The sequence below is a fragment of the Pituophis catenifer genome, unplaced genomic scaffold, assembly GCF_029215685.1.
Source record: "Pituophis catenifer annectens isolate HBS135680 unplaced genomic scaffold, rPitCat1.0.hap2 SCAF_11, whole genome shotgun sequence".
In the NCBI taxonomy this organism is placed as follows: domain Eukaryota; kingdom Metazoa; phylum Chordata; class Lepidosauria; order Squamata; family Colubridae; genus Pituophis; species Pituophis catenifer.
This window is the reverse complement of record NW_027256891.1, coordinates 5,320,653-5,338,577: the sequence shown is the minus strand read 5'-3', so window position 1 is coordinate 5,338,577 and position 17,925 is coordinate 5,320,653. Positions and strand designations below refer to the sequence as shown.

At 41.9% G+C, this 17,925-nt stretch overlaps 1 protein-coding gene across 1 annotated transcript; it reads right to left on the bottom strand.

Annotated features, from left to right (window-relative positions):
- Positions 1–15,968: 15,968 nt before the first annotated feature.
- LOC139322863 (claudin-4-like) lies at positions 15,969–17,442 on the bottom strand. The gene is made up of 2 exons (XM_070952111.1): positions 17,384–17,442; positions 15,969–16,788 (listed from the first exon to the last, which is right to left on the bottom strand). The coding sequence occupies exons 1-2, from the start codon at positions 17,440–17,442 to the stop codon at positions 15,969–15,971; spliced, it is 879 nt and encodes a 292-aa protein (XP_070808212.1).
- Positions 17,443–17,925: the final 483 nt, after the last annotated feature.

The following is a 17,925-nucleotide window of genomic DNA, read 5'->3' as shown; positions in this document are numbered from 1 at the left end:
GACCAACTGTAGCTTCCAAATTCAGAGCAGCCCTACATAAAACATGATGTGATGGTTGAATCAAGAGTTAGTAAGGGGTGAGTGACAGTGAGTAATTGCTGCCATTCCAAGAAAAGTTGCAATTGATGCACATGATGGAGCTGTATAAAAGCCACAGTTGCCATCTGCCCCTTCAGCAGGAGCTGTGAATCCATGAGCAACCCCAACTCTACCCAATAGGGTGCAACTCATCCAGAGTTAATGATGGGTTTTACTGCAATTGGCAGACTTTCAATCTTGAGCCTTTCTGTCTTGCTGGGGTTGAGCTTCAAGCTATTTCTCCCCATCCAGATGCAAATAGCCTACAGAAACCTTGACAGTTATTTGAGAACATCACTTATGCAGCCATAGGTTGAAATAGGCAAGTACCATATTTGGACATTCTCAACGGGAAGAAAAGCACTTTCAGGAAGAAGCACTGCAATTCCCTCCCTGAATCCAAAATGGTTCCCAGTTCCCCACTGCACATTGCAGGGTAACTGGCCGCCCGCCGCCTGAAACGTGGCTCTGATTATTGCGTTGGTGGCTGGAAAGGAGGGGTGTTTTTCTTTAGGAGCTCTCATGCGGCTCACTCGGCTCCTGGGCACAGAAGGCTTAGGCGGCAGCTCCTACATTGCAGGGGAGTGAAGTCATTGCGGCCATTGCCTTCCCTAAGCTGCCTGCTGGGCGGCCAGAGGAGTGACCAGCCGCAAATCGTGGCACCCGCCTTGTTCCCCAAAACTGCCGGGCAGATTCCCCCCACCAGACCATCCCAAAGAGGGTTGTTCCTCAGGCTGTGCCCCAACCCAGATCCCTGCTGCCTGGAACTGCCCAAAAATGGCCGAAGGGTGGGGGCCGGCGGGTGGGCGGGGCTACATTCGGCGTATAAGACGCACCCAGATTTTCACCCCCTTTTTGGGGGTAAAAAGGTGCATCTTATACACCGAAAAATACGGTAGGTATCCCATGCCGATGGTTGATCTTGCTCCACAGTTTCATATGTGTGGAATAACAGTGGGGATAGTACTGAGCCCTGCAGTGGCACCTTATGGGGCCATCCAGCTCCCACCAGCTCATTTGAGATGTTCACCACCAAGAGGGTGGGTTCCTCCTCTCTACAAATGACCAGACAGCCCTCAGTGAATGAGAACCACAACAAGGGAGGGATACTAATGTCCATAACATTAGACTTAGAATACAATCCGGCTACTCTAAGATAAAAAATGGGTCTGATGTGTGGTCTCCAGCATGCCTATGATTTGTCATGATTGCCAAGAATTTCTCAGTTGCTTCTGCCCTTCTCTTAGAGAAGGCAGTTGAAGTCTCTAAGAACAATTGGAAACCACTGCCAGCCCCACAGTGAGTCCAGCTGTCCTGTCTCAAGGAAGATGATACATGAGAACATTCTCACCATGTCCCCATATCCCCAAAGCCCTGTTTTGTCACCTACAGCCCAGTAGTGGTATTCACTTACTTTCACTACTGGTCCGGAAATGTAAGTGCGCGTGCCAGCTCTGTGCATGTGCAGAGCCTTCTGCGCATGGACAGAGCATCCGTATGATGTCCGTGTGGGTGGGGGGAGCCTCCCACCACCACTACCAGTTCACCCAAACCAGGTAGAACTGGTAGAATCCCACCACTGCTACAGCCTCACATCTGCAAATGAAGTGCCCCTTGATGCCAAGAGTCTCCTGGATGAGAACTGGCCCTCTGACTCACTCTACTATCTTGTCACTGATGTAAGACCCAGAATCTAGACGAAGGTCACACTTCCGAGAAAGGAAGACTTCTACCTCAACCAGGTTTCAGTAAAACAAACCAGGTTTCATCCTCAGTAAGCTTGTGAATGTCACAAAATTTATGATTGGAAGACCTGGCATTCGGGAACCACAGAAAGATAGAGGTTCCAAGAATCTGGTCACTTAACCTGGTCTTTGAGTTGAGAGCAAAGAACAAGAAGTGGGAGTTAGTCTCAAATGTCCAAACCTCTTCACTGAAAACTGCTACCCACTTCCTTCTGTCACATCTCCGTCTACTCACTGCCATTCTATTGAGACCTCCTGTGAACCCTTCCACAGTGCTGCTTCTTCCCTGTTCCCAAGGAAGGTTCCCTCCTATTCACCTCGCCAAGTTCCACCTTATCTCCACTCCACAGCCAAGAGCCCTGGCTGCTCTTGACAAGGACAAGAGACAAGAGACAATGAAGTCCTCAGCATAATTGGGCTTGGAGATTCTTATGCACAACAAAGATTACCTGGCCGAAAGAGCTAACTAGATGCCATAGTTGCAACTGGATCTCAAAGCAACAGAGATCGTTCACCAATTATAGCCTGCCCCTTGAACAATTCATTTTGTTCTTTTTTTCTGTTATAAAGCTTAAGACAAAATCAAGGAAGAGAGAGAGAAATTTAAAAGATGTGCAAGCCATTGCTGATAAGTGAGTGTATTAATAAGAATGAGCTATTCATTCCCAGGTACTTCTTGTGTGGATTTCCTACGAGTGTCTTGGTGTCCAGTAAAAGAGATAAAATGCCAGATAATACTGTATAGGTCTATCTGTTCAGCAGAATGATACTTTTTGATAGGTCAGAAAACCATCTTCTTGCATCTACAATGTAGGCAGAGCTAACAGTTCCTTCCCTGATGCTATAGCAGAGATGTGCAGTAGATGTCCTGCTGGATGTGCCTGTGATAATCTAAGAAGAATAAGAATAGAATAGAGCTGGAAGAGACCTTAGATCTTCTAGTCCAACCCCCTGCTCAAGCAAAAGACCTATAACATTTCAGGCATGTGGCTGTCCAGTCTCTTTTTGAAAGCCTCCAGTGATGAAGTACCCACAACTTCTGAAACCAAGGCATTCCATTGGTTAATTGTTCTCACTGTTAGAAGGTTTCTCCTTAGTTCTAGGTTGCTTCCTTGGTTAGTTTCCATCCATTGCTTCTTGTCCTGCCTTCAGGTGCTTTGGAGAGTAGGTTGACCCCCTCATCTTTGTGGCAGCCCCTCAAATATTGGAACACTGCTATCATATTACCCCTAGTCCTTCTTTTCACTAGACTAGACATACCCAATTCCTGCAATCTCATTAACCCATTTTATTCCAATTTTACATCACAACATAATTAACAAAGAAAACAACAGTGTTCAGATTTGCAACAGCTATTGTCTCATTTTCATGATGACAAAATTTAGCTTCCATATGGATGAGAAGTACAGTAAGTATGGATGAGTAATTGCCCAGTCTTCCTATGTAGGATACAGCAAGGTTAAGCATATTCCCTTTAGGGGCTTAAAAAACTATTAAATATAGTAGCACAAGATGAACTGATCCTTTCTTCCCATGTCAGCATGGATAGATCATTTGATTAGTGGGGTTTGGAGATAGCTACCCTGAACAATTGCAGAAGGAAGGAGGTTGACATCGAACAGTTGCAGGAACTGAGTATAGCTAGTCTGGAGAAAAGAAGTAATAGGGTGACATGATAGCAGTATTCCAGTATTTGAGGGATTGCCACAAAGAAGAGGGGTCAACTTATTTTCCAAGGCACCAGAGGGCAGGACAAGAAACAACGGATGGAAACTGATCAAGGAGAGAAGCAATCTGGAATTAAGGACAAACGTCCTAAGAGTGAGGACAATTAACCAGTGGAACAGAAGTTGCCTTCAGAAGTTGTGGGTGCTTTATCACTGGAGGTTTTTAAGAAGAGACTGGACAGCCACTTGTCTGAAATGGTCTAGGGCAGTGATGGCAAACCTTTTCAGCACCGAGTGCCCAAACTGGAACATGCGCATGTACCAGAGCACCAGAAAGCCGAAGAGCAGCTGGCAATGGCACGCGTGCCCACAAAGAAGGCTCTGCGGGCCACCTCTGGCAAACGTGCCATAGTTCGCCATCACGGGTATAGGGTCTCCTGCTTGAGCAGGAATTGGATTAAAAGACTTCCCTTCCAGCTTTATTCTGAATTTGAATCTGAGGGGTCTGGTCCTAAACATTATTTGCCTGGGAGTAAAGAAGCTTCTGAGAGCCTGTTTGGTGTAGTGGTTAGAGCACCAGGTTAGAAAATGGGAGACCATGAGATCTAGTCCTGCCTTAGGGAAGAGAGCCAGCTGGGCGACCTTGAGCCAGTCCCCCTCTCTCAGCCCAAGGATGTCATACCACTTCCAAAAGCTTGTCAAGAAAATGACAAGGACTTATTCAGATTTGAAGGCACCAAACTATAAATAACAAATTTTCTACAGAGCATAAGCTTGCAACATATGGATTATCAACAGCATTGCCAAGCTAGGAAGCACAGCACAGCAGAGACAAAAGTCCATTGTCACCCAGAGCAAAAATTATTTATCTAGACCAGTGTTTCTCAACCTCAGCTCTTTTAAGATGTGTAAACATGTGTGAACATGCTGCCTAGGGAATTCTGGGAATTGAAGTCCACACTTCTTAAAGTGAAGACAAATATAGATGTCCCAGGATAACAAAAGTATGAAGGCTATTGTTTAACGCATTGTAAGCCGCCTTGAGTCTCCGGAAAAGGGCGGCATATAAATCGAACCAATAAATAAATAAATAAATAAATAATAATGTTGCTGGATCCAATCTGGGCCGGTCACCAGGACCAGAGGTTTAGTCTTCTGAGCTTTTAGACTCATGCTGGAGCCTCTAGCACAGAGGTGGGGAACCATGGCCCTTTTATGACTTGTGGATGTCAACTGCCAGAGTTCCTGAGCCAGAGTTAGCTGGCTTAGGAATTCTGGGAGTTGAAGTTCACAAATCATAAAAGGGCCATGGTTCTCCATCCTTGCTCTAGCAGAATGAGTGCTTTGGGCTATTCTGTTTCTTTGGACATGGCAGCACAGGGATACAACAGCCAATGACTTAATGGCCAGCCATCAACACCCCAACCAACAACTGAAAAGCTACACTCCACCAGGCACCAGAGCTGGTATTGAGATGGTTCGTACTGATTCAGGCGAACCGGTAGCTGTCACTGCAGGTGGGCCTGCCCCTGCCCCATGCCCTGGCGTAATGCCGTCCAATTTAGCCATGTTTTCGAGGCCAAGTGCATGCGCGGAAGGCACATGCATGAGCAAAGCACATGCGCAGGCCAGCCGCATGTGCCGGAGGTGCACATGTGAAGCGAGCATGTGCATGTGCGGCGAACCCGTGGTAAGAATATGTGAAACCTACCACTGCCAGGCACCACATAAATATCACCCACAGAACAGCCCAAAGCCCATTCTGGTGAGAAAGTAGCTCCCTGAGGATGGGCTCCAGCACAAATCTGGAAGACTAAACTGGTCCTGGTGACCGACCCAGATTGGATCCTGCAACATCTTAAAGTGCTTGAGGTCAAGAAACACTGAGTTGGACCTTCCAAGATTTTAGGAATGTGCTGTTAGATTGTCTGCCCTCTTGAATAATCTTCAAAAAGTCACGAAAACATGACTGTTCTTCCAGGTTTTGGAGCAGAATTTATTTATTTATTTATTTATTTATTTATTTATTTATTTATTTATTTATTTATTTATTTATTGAATTTTTATACCGCCCCCTCTCCCGAAGGACTCGGGGCGGTGAACAGCCAAAATTAAAAACACACAATACAAATATGAAAATACATTAAAACGAAATTAAATTATCTTTGGCTTCTCCAATTTAAAACCCCTTGCCCATAAAATTCAGCAATTAAAAGATTTTTAACCCAGCCCGGCTTGCTGAAATAAAAAAGTCTTCAGAGCCCGGCGGAAGGTCCGGAGGTCCGGGATCAGTCGTATCCCTGGGGGTAGCTCATTCCAGAGGGCGGGTGCCCCCACAGAGAAGGCTCTTCCCCGGGGGGGTCGCTAGCCGTCATTGCCTGACAGACGGCACCCTGAGGAGGCCCTCTCTGTGGGAGCGTGTTGGCCGGTGGGAGGTTATCGGAGGCAGAAGGTGGTCTCATAAGTAACCGGGTCCTAAGCCATGGAGCGCTTTGAAGATGAGAACCAACACCTTGAAGCGCACTTGGAAGACCACTGGAAGCCAATGCAGCTCACACAGGAGAGGTGTCACGTGGGAGCGCCATGTCACCCCCATAAGTACCCGTGCGGCCGCATTCTGCACCAGTTGGAGCCTCCGAGTGCTCCTCAAGGGGAGCCCCATGTAGAGAGCGTTGTAGTAGTCCAGGCGGGAAGTAACGAGGGCATGAGTGACCGTGCATAAGAAGTCCCGATCCAGAAAGGGGCGCAACTGGCATATCAGGCGAACCTGATAGAAAGCCTCCCTGGCCACGGCCGTCATAAAGACAGCCGTGCATCCAGGAGGACACCCAAGTTACGCGCCCTCTCCGTGGGGGCCAATGTCTCACCCCCAGTAGTCAGCGATGGCACCAGCTGACTATATCGGGACGCCAGCAGCCACAGCCACTCAGTCTTGGAGGGGTTGAGTTGGAGCCTGTTCCTCCCCATCCAGACCCACACGGCCTCCAGGCACTGGGACATCACTTCAAGGGCATCGTTGGGGTGGTCCGGGGTGGAGATGTACAGCTGGGTGTCATCAGCATACAGATGACACTGCACCCCAAAACCACGGATGATCTCGCCCAGCGGCTTCACATAAATGTTGAACAGGAGAGGCGAGAGGACCAACCCTTGTGCACCCCACAAACCAAGTGCCTTGAGGTCGACCTCTGCCCTCCAGCCAACACAGACTGCGACCAGTCGGAGAGATAGGAGGAGAACCACCGTAAGACAGTGCCTCCCACTCCCAACCCTTCCAACCGGCGCAGCATGATACCATGGTTGATGGTATCAAAAGCCGCTGAGAGGTCTAATAGGACCAGAACAGAGAAGCAACCTCTGTCCCGAGCCCTCCAGAGATCATCAACCAACGCGACCAATGCCGTTTCCATGCTGTACCTGGGCCTGAAGCCGGACTGGAACGGATCTAGATAGACAGCTTCATCCAGGTACTGCGGAAGCTGTTGTGCAACCACACTCTCAACAACCTTCGCCAAGAAGCGAAGGTTGGAAACTGGACGATAGTTTGCCAAAACAGCTGGGTCCAGAGAGGGCTTCTTGAGGAGGGGCCTCACCATTGCCTCTTTCAAGGCAGGAGGCAAGAAACCCTCACTCAAGGAAGCGTTTATAATCCTCTGGAGCCAGCCTCGTGTAACCTCCCGGGTAGCCAGCACCAACCAGGAGGGACACGGGTCCAATAAACTTGTGGTTGCGTTCAACCTCCCCAGCATCCTGTCCACATCCTCGGGGGTCACAGGGTCAAACTCATCCCAGATAACAGTCTCAAGACACACCTCGGACAACCCGCCTGTACCTACCCAGTCAGAATGATGGTTGAGCTCCAGCAGAACGTTTTGTTTATTTATCTTTGGGATGTTTATGATCTGCTTCTTTCTTTAATTGTTCTTGTTTTTATGGCAGCCCTTAAATTGTATTAAATAAGTAAATAAATCCTTCTTAAGCCCTTCCCAACACACCGATGATCAAAGCTTGATCACTGTCTTGCATGTGACTCCTCCATGCATGCACACACATACACACAAATATAACTCATACAAAACACATACACTGAAATTAATGCACAGAGATATACCAGATATAATTTCTCCCACATATTTTTTTTAAAACCCTTAAGTTCTTTTACTCTTTTTTTGGAAGAAATGTGAAATTTCTGGTAAGGTCATATTAAAAAGCCAGTCACGTAAGAAACACATTACAGGTAGTCCTCGATTTACAACAGTTTATTTAATGACCGTTCGAAGTTACAATGGCACTGAAAAAAGTGACTTATGACAATTTTTCATACTGTTGCAGCATCCACAAGGTCACATGATTTACATTCAGACACTTGACAATTGGTTCATATATATGATGGTTACAGTGTCCTGGGATCACGTGATTCCCTTTTGCGACTTTCTGGCAAGCAAAGTCCACGGGGAAGTCAGATTCACTTAACAAACTGTGTTACTAATTTAACAATTGCAGTGATTCACTTAATGAATGTGGCAAGAAAAGTTTCTCACTTAGCAACATAAATTCTGGGGTCAATTTTTTTTAAATTTGATTTATATGCCGCCCTTCTCCGGAGACTCAGGGCGGCTCACAGTGCGTGGTCATAAGTCAAGGACTACCTGCATTAAAATGTATTTCACTGTCTGAGCGACATAAGTTGCATTTATTTACTGTGAAATACCTGCATTTGCACTGGCTGATGGATGTGTGTTTGTGTGTGTCATGATTGCTTATATGGATGTTTTTGCTCCCCCCCCTCATTTATCAACTTATCTAGCTGCCTAGTTATCCACTTGCACATCTTTTATTTATCTGCCTAATTAAAAATCTACCTATTTCCTACCCTGTTTTGCAACACGAGTCAGATTTTATTTTATTTTATTTGTTTTATGTACATTTAATGCAGGCCCTTGCAAGAGGGTCAGAGGCAGCGGGTAGAGGCTGAGTCTAGAAGAATGGAAAGTTAACTTGCAGGTGCCTCTGCTTATCAATAAGAGGGAAGAGAAGCAAAAGCGGAACAAAGGAGAAAAGGTCCCAATCCGTCAGGAGGAAAGCCTGAAAGGAAGAGAGGAAATGTTCATTGAAGGCAATGGAGGTAAGTGATTCAGAAAGAAGGCAAGAGTGGTGCCTTAATGTGTTTTGGCTGTTAAACTCGAGTTGCATTATAAGGAAAAGGTTTATGGGTTTTCATTAGTTCCTCAAAATGACACTGGATGAAGAAAAGCAAAATATATTTAGAACAACATCAGATAGAGCCTCCATTGACTGGCATGGTCTACCTGAATTTTTTTTAAAAAAAGCTTTTGTTGTTAAAGCAGCCACCCAATAGAGGGATCGATCGGTGATTTCAGAATAAGAAAAAGGAGGTTGAGGTCAGCACAAGCCTCTACTTTGGAGGAATGGACAAGTGTGCTAGATTTATCACCATTAAGAATGAAACAAGTGATGGTTTAGGAACCAATCAGTGCATTATAAGGAGAGGTTCATTGGTTTTCATTAGTCTTTCAAAATGGCACATGATGAATAAAAAGGAAAGTGAAATATATTCAGAATAATGTCTGATAGAGCCTCGATTGACTGGTATGTTCTACCTGAACATTTTTAAAGCAGTTTTTGGCTATGGAAGCAGCTCAAGACTTGAATGTGCATAAATGTTGTCCTTCCCAGCTTTACAAATTTTGATTTGGGGAATTAAATAATATTGAAAGTCCTTTGTGACTGAATTGCATAATGTTACCCTTAATAATACCTAAATAATAAGTATACCCTTAATATACCTAAATAATAATAATAAAAAAACCCTCAATAAACCCTTCACATTTTGTCTCCAGGCCGCTTGCATTTAAGTTGGAAGGGACCTTGAAGGTCTTCTAGTCCAACCCCCTGCTCAGGCAGGAAATCCTATATCATGTAAGACAAATGGCTGCCCAATCTCTTCTTAAAAACGTTCAGTGTTGAAGCACCCACAACTTCTGGAGGCAAGCTGTTCCACTGATTAATTGTTCTCACTGTAGGAAATTTCTCCTTAGTTCTAGGTTGCTTCTCTCCTTGATTAGTTTCCATCCATTGCTTCTTGTCCTGCCTTCTGGTGCGTTGGAGAATAATTTGACCCCCTCTTCTTTGTGGCAGCCCCTCGAATATTGGAAGACTGCTATCATGTCACTCTTAGTTTTTCTTTTCATCAAACTAGACATATCCAATTCCAGCAGCCGTTCTTTATATGATTTAGCCTCCAGTCCCCTAATCATCTTTGTTGCTTTTCTCTGCACTCTTTCTAGAACGGGGTGTCAAACTTTCATCGTCACATGATGTATCGGGACTTTTTCCCCCTTGGCTAAGGCGGGCGTGGGCGTGGCCAGTTTGATAGCCCTGTTCTAGAGTCTCAACATATTTTTTTACATCGTGGTAACCAAAACTGGATGCAGCATTCCAAGTGTGGTCTTACCAAAGCATTATAAAGCAGTATTTAGCCAGACCTGTCAGGCGTTGTCATTATGTTAATCTTTGATAGATTTATTTTTGTTGCAGAAGCATCCAGCTGCCCTGCAAGCACACTTACACACCAAGGGTGCGCAGTTCATGCTAGTTAATCCAAGAGCCAGACCCTGGTCAACTAAATTAGGAGTTCTATGTTCAGAAAGGACACAGGTTTTGTGTAATTGACAAGATGCACAATTTCCCACTTCCTCAGTTGGTGCAAAAAGAAGGAGTGGAATGAATTTGACAAGAAGATGCTTTCAATCAGGTAAAACTTTTACTTTGATGAACTGTGTCTTTATAAATTCCAGATTAAGGGAATCTTTTAGAATTGGCAGTGAGTCTCTTAGAGGATGGATCTGTGACAAACTGACTCTAATAATAAAATACAATCTCTTGGATTTTGGTCACAGCTGTTCAAAGGTGCAGAAGTGTGGTGTTCCCTATTGGAAAAGCACTTGTTGATAGTTTACTCTGCACCACAATATCTGGAGGGACTCAAACTAGTCAGTTAAACACTTAAACAATTAAACATAATTAACCCACCTTAAGCATGAAAGCTGACTGGGTGACTTTGGGCCAGTCCTTCTTTCTCTGCCCAACACACCTCACAGGGTTGTTATGGGGAAAAGAGGAGGCAGAAGGAGTACAGGTAGTCCTCGACATACAACAATGACCATTAGTGACCATTTAAAGTTACAACGGAACTGAAAAAAGTGTTTTATGATCATTTTTCACATGAGCATTCCCATGGTCATGTGATCAAAACTCAGATGCTGGGCAGCTGGTTCATATTTATGACAGTGGCAGTGACCTGGGATCATGTGACCCCCTTTTTGTAACCTGACAAGCAAAATCAATGGTGAAGCCACATTCACTTAACAACCATGTTACTAACTTAACTGCAATGATTCACTTAACAACTGTGGCAAGAAAGGTCTAAAATGGAGCAAAATTCACTTAACAAACGTCTCACTTAAGAACAGAAACTATGGGCTCAATTGTGGTCGTAAGTCGAAGACTACTTTTTAGGTAGATTTTCCACTTTGAGTTATTTGTAAAAATAATAAATATATTACCACAGTTGTTAAGTGAATCACTGCAGTTGATCAGTTAGTAACCTGGTAAGCGAATCTGGCTTTGCTTGTGAGAAGGTCGCAAAAGGGGATCACGTGACCTTGGGACATTGCAACGGTTATAAGTACGAACCAGTCTGCATTTTGGTCAGATGATTGAAGGATGCTGCAAAGGTCATAACTGAAAAATGATCATAAGTCATTTTTTTCTCTGCCGTTGTAACTTTGAACAGTCACTAAATGAACTGTTGTAAGTGGAAGACTGCCTGTATAGCAATCCTTCACTGGAGCCACCATCACGGACAATAAGAGAAATCTGATGCTTGGATTTCTTCCTGCACTATCAGAACTCGGACTCGGAAACAGAGCTTGGGAAATGTTTAAGTTCATGGCAGGCCAAAGGGATTGTGGCTTCAGATCTTTCTATGGTAAGAAACGCATTGTAGTCTGTTAATACTCTTTTTGAAAAAGCACATACGTAATCCTGAATTATATTCAGTGTAGCAGGTGGAAAGCTTTTAATACCCTTTTTTAAAAAAGAAAACTTAAATCGTCATCATTCTATCCACTGTCTATCTGCTGCAGGATGAAGGCCTCTTCCACATCTTTCCAACCAAGATGGTCCTGGCTTTGTTTTGCCAATTGGGCCCGTAATACTTGCTGATGTCATTGATCTATCTTGTTTTAGGTCTCTTTCGTGGATGCTTATGATCCAGTGGGATCCATTCTATGGCTGCTTTGGTCCACCTGCCATCAGTTCTTCTTGCTATGTGACCAGCCCATTTCCGTTTCTCGTCTGAACAACAATTCAGTTAGTGACCTTTCGAAGTTACAATGACAATGAAAAAAGTGACTTATGTTCTTTTGTTCACACTTATGACTGTTGCAGCATCCCCATGGTCACCTGATTTACATTCTGATGCTCGAGAGGTGGTTCATATTTATGACGGTTCCAGTGTCCCGTGGGTCATGTGATCCCCTTTTGCGACCTTCTGACTAGCAAACTCAATGGGGAAGCCAGATTCACTTAACAACCGTTTTACTAATTTAACTACTGCAGTGATTCACTTAACCAATGTGGCAAGGAAAGTCGTAAAATGGGGCAAAATTCAGTTTAAAAAATTCTCATTTAGCAACATACCGTATTTTTCGGACTATAAGATGCACCTTTTTAAAAAAGGGGGTGAAAATTTAGGTGCGTCTTACACACCGAATGTAGCCCTGTGTACCCACTGGCCCCCACCCTTTGGCCTCTGCCTCGCAGCAGTTACCTCCTTGCAAGCAAACAGCAAGAAAAAACAGCTTCTTTCAGCTTCAACATAGGCTAATTAGCACAAATTGATTCAATCTGGCTTCCCGACTCTCAGCTGTTTTGCTCTCAACTGTTTTGTGCAGGGCTCTGCTGTTTGCTACAAGGAAGGTAAATTGCTGGAGGAGATTTTTTTTTTTCCTTGTGCTAATCAAGCTATAATGAAAATGAAAATGAAAGTAAAGCAGGCTGTTTGCTGTTTGCTGTTTGCTGCAAGAGGAAAAATTAGGCAGAGGCAGAAGGAGATCTCTTTTCTTCTTTTTCCTCACCAAAAAAGGTAGGTGGAAACAATGGGAAATTTAGGGCAAAAGAGGAGAGTTCAAGATTTTAAAACACAAAGGAAAAAATGGAGAAAGCAAAAGGTAAAGATAAAAATATGAAGGTAGAAAAAGAAAAAGAAATGAAAGAGAAAGATGTTATACAGAATTGAAATATGAATAGTAGTAAGAAATAAATGGGAAATCATGATTGTAAAAATGAAATGAATAATAATTGGAATATTTGTCTTTGTATTTTTGAAATCTAGACAATGATAAGTTTTTATTTTTTTAGAAATATGAATAAGTATAAACTGTAACAATTGAAATACCTTTAATGGTATATGGTGGTGAGAGTAAAGAGGATTAAGTTGTAGCTTGGATAACAGCTAGAACATTTTTAAATTTAATTACAGAAATTGTAACGATTGAAATATTTTTAATTATATATTGTGATGAAAGTAGAAATGATTAAGTTGTAATTTGGGGGATTATATGGGCAAAACTATTATTGGAAGAGTTTAAGATGTGAAAATGAGTAACAAGGGGAAAGTTCTATTTAACTAGGGCATTGTAATAATTGAGATACTATTAATTATATATTGTGTTGAAAGCAGAAATGGTTAAATTGTGGTTTGGAGGAATATATGGGGAAATTATTTGGTTTATTATTATTGGTAAATATAATTGATTGTAAGAAATTGGTTTGAATGGAAATAATTGGAATATTCATGTTCATAATGATTAATATACAAAATAGATAGTTATATAACTGATTCATATTAAAATGTTGAATTTGTATTAAACAATTGTAGTATTACATAATTAACCAATATGAGGATGGATATAAAAATAGATGACAATGGGAAGGGGTATAAGATAGAATAGAAGGGAAAAATTGATTAAGATTAGAGATGAGGATGAAGGGTAATATTGTTTTTTTTAAAAAAATAGATGAGGAATAAATATGGCAAAAAAAAAAAAAAAAGTAGGTGCATCTTAGACTCCAAAAAATACGGTAAATTCTAGGGTCAATTGTGGCCATAAGTCAATGAACTGTCAATGTACTTTCCTTTGTTCTCTAATTCATGTGCAGGATGTCTTTCTATCTTGTCTTGCGATGCTGAGCATGTATCTTTCCATGGCTCTTTTGCATGACTTGTAGCTTTTGAATCAATTGAGAGGTTAGTGTCCATGTTTCACCGGTATTCCTTAGAACAGGTAGCACTCACTGATTGAAAACTTTTTTTTTTTTTTGCTTTAATTTATATGCCGCCCTTCTCCAGAGACTCAGGGCGGCTTACAAGGCGTTAAGCAATAGCCTTCATACTTTTGTATATTTATACCAACTCAGTTTATTGCCCCCACAAACTGGGTCCTCATTTAACCTACCTTAGAAAGGATGGAAGGCTGAGTCAACCTTGAGCCTGGTGAGATTTGAACTTGCAGTAATTGCAGGCAGCTGGTGTTAATAACAGTGTGCTTTAGTCCACTGTACTACAGGCTCTTTTCAGGCATAGGGGGAGGTGGTTCTTGCAAATTAAGCTTAGCTTGCCAACACGTGTAACATGCTGTTCAATTTCCTTTATTGTATCACCTTCCATTGAGATCTGTTGTCCAAGAGTAAATACAGAGTAAATAGTGTGAGACTGCTAGGTAATGATATGTAGAATGATATGTAGAATGTTTACGCTGCCGTATTTTATTTGCATTAGATATTTTCCATTCATGCCTTGCGAAACCTTGATAACCTCCTAAATGATACAAAAACTATTTTTCAAAACTATTCAGAACCCAGTGGCAAACCCTTAATTTTGCCATCATTCATCTTGCTTAAAAAGTTTTGCTCCTGAAAAACATTTCTACTAGCCACTAAAACAGGGCAAGGAATTGATGGCTGATGTTCGATGCCCATCATTAAAACTTCAATAGGAATCCAATTCATTTAGGCAGAATTATTACTGTATTTTTCAGAGTATAAGATGCACCTTTTCCCCCCCAAAAAGAGGGTGAAAATCTGGGTGCATCTTATACTCCAAATGTAGCCTCGCCCAGCTTTTCAAACGGAAGTTTCAGAGGCGGAAAAAAGCATCAGAAAAGAAGCTTCAGAAAAGAAGCCCCCCAAACAGAGCTTCAGAGGCTTTTTTTCTGAAGCTGTTTTGGAGGCTTTCAGAGGCAGAAAAAAAAATGTTTCTGAAGTTTCAGAAGTTTAAGAGGCAGAAAAAAAAGCAAGGCACAGAGCTCACAACCAAGGAACCTGTTACTAAAATTCACCTCTGGGGACAGGCTCAAGGTTGACTCAGCCTTCCATCCTTCCAAGGTGGGTAAAATGATGACCCAGATTGTCGGGGGCACTATGCTGACTCTGTAAACCGCTTAGAGAGGGCTGCAAAGCTCTGTGAAGCGGTATATAAGTCTAAGTGCTATTGCTATTGCAGTGTGCACGTATGTTGTGTTGGCTGAAGATCCTCATGAGTTTTTCTGATATTCCTGCAACGTATGGAATGACAACATTGCTTCCTTTATTGTTCTCTTTGTTGTCTGTTATGGAGGAGTTCCTGTAGGGTCTTTTTTGAGATTTGATGAAGGCCCACCTGGCATAGTCACCCGTTCTGAGGACTTCCTTGATGTGTTTTCGTTCTTTTTTCTTTCCCAACTTCGCTGGTAGGCAGGCCTTCAGCTCAGTGGTGTAGGGAGTCTGATGACTCCCATTTTGTGCTCCAGTGGGTGGTGGGAATCAAAATATAAATATTGATCTCTCTGTGTGGGTTTTCTGTAAACTTCAATGCTAAGGCATCTGTCATCCTTAATGTGTACTGCACAGTCCAGGAAGGCGAAATGTTAAGGCTATATTCCTTTAACCTCCTCCTGTGTGAATTTGATATATCTGTCCACAGAATTTCAAAAGAGAAAAGTTAAGTCATATTTGTTACAATTAAAATTTGTAATAGAGTTAAGAGTTATTTGGACTAATTCAGACAACACACAAATGTGCAAGTTTCTAAAATGTTGAAATCTTTTATCCTGGGAAGAAGGTTTGGAAGTGAGAAAAGAAGCAAAAAAAGTAATCCACTATCCAGTATTTATTTATTTGTAGTATTTATTATTAATAGCATTTATTTACATTAAGAAATCAATTATTTTGTCATTGTAAAATGAAAACTGGAAATATGATACTACAATAGAGTGGACAAACACTAGAAGTTTGTGCTTACTGGCATGGAGTAACAACTAACAGGGATTTTCTTACTATTGTCAAGCAGTTGAGGTTGAACTGATTGTGATGAATCTTTATTTATATCTACATAATATATAGATATTCTATATAATCAATACTCATCATCACTGAAATCAGACTTCTCTCTCTTTATTACGTTAATTATCACCGAGGAACCAAAGTTTGTACTAAATTGAGTTGTCAGTGATACATTTGCTGCCGGTGAAACATTTTCTGCATGTACTTGCAAAACACTTCTGTTACAGATAATCATAACGCCACTCGCCAGGAATAAAACAGCAGCACTATAGCCGACATAAATAGCAGGACCAACCTCCTGGTGCTTTGGAACCGTAGGCATTTTGAAGAACTCTGGAAACACGATGTGTCTGTTCTCCAAGATGGAATGCAGATTCCAGAAAATTGGAATTAAGACCATGATTCCTGCTACAAAGTTCAGAAAACCTCCAACACTAAACAAGATGAACAACCTGTGTGTGTGTCCGATGTCTTTGACAACAATCCCTAAGGCAAAGCTCATGACAGTTATGGCCACGGCTCCTACAATGCAACTCAAGGTCATCAGATCTTGAGCCAAAAATATTTCTTTGGGCAGCATCATCAGGTCTTCGGTGAATTCCTCACAGTGAATGTATCTGTTTTCTGGATGGGTGCTGTGCAGATAACAGGCTTTCCAGATTCCAACCCACACCACGCCAGGATACAAGCCATCCTGACTTTCTACATGCCATTTTCTCCAACATTCAATGGCTGTTGAAGCAATGCACATAATGGATCCCAAAATACCCAGGAAATAACCACCTAACTGGGCCTTATTAATCCAGGCTAACCATATTGTAATTATTGATTCATTTTCACTTGGTAGTTGCTCGTTAAGTGATTTATTGCTCTTGTAGATTAATGTAGGATTCCTGAAATCAAATCAAAAGAAAATAGCACATCATATATTTATATGGTTCTGCAGACCCTTGCACATTAAAGCATGAATAATCAAGATGTGTAAACGAGTTTCACTATTCATTCCTTTGGAAGCAAATTTCCCTCCCATCTAATTTTAGCAACATTAATTTATGTATTTATCAAATTTATACACTACCCGTATCATTATCTAGGTGACTAAATGGTTTACAAGTAAAAAATAAATATTGCTTTTCCACATTCAAATGTCTCAAAAATAAGATATTCTAAAAAAAATTAGTTGTTTACAAGGAGCAATGCATTTTAAAAAGCATAAATATATTGTTAAAATACCAGTTAGCTAGCCAATGGTCAAGAAAAAAGGTATGGCGTTATGTTAGCAGTTACAGAACTTCATGGAATGTAGACAAATGTCAGATAGGTTATGACTATCAACAGTTAAGTTGTCCCCCTTTAACATAGTTTAGTATTTGTTTTTACATGCTACAAACTGAACAATTTATATTATTTAAATATTAAACGTGAGTCCAACTTAGAATACCAATAAAAGTTCACGTAACTGGAAGCTAGAAATCTTGAGTCACCTACTTTGTAGGCAAAGGATCTGCAGCACCTCTGATTTGCAAATAACTTAGATTATCCATCATGTTGATGACTAAGTTTGCTGAAACAAGAACAAAATAGAATTGTTGCTTCAAAACACAGGCATCTCAAGTGCATGGAGCTGATGAGGTGGAGAGATTTTCACCTTGCAAAGGGGCTTCTTTGCCTCCTGAAAATATGAATCACTAAGTAATTCTGGCAAAGCACAAAAAGCACAAATTGGGGGGGGGGGGTGTCAAGTCTTTATGGGTTACAGCAACAAATGAAACATGTATCTGTTGTACATCAGTAAGTAAATGATAAAACAGTAAAATACGTTGATTGCATGTGAACTTTGAACAATAGAAAATATTGATTCTAGATAAAATTCTGCAAGTGACAAATGTATGGGTTACACCAGTTTTCCCCATGATAGTTACAAGTTATGTTCAGGACTTTCAGAATACACTCTGTTGGGTAATTGCTGAAAAGGCTGGTTGTTGCATGCCTAAAGAAATGACTTTAGCTAAAAGAAAAACACTCTCTCT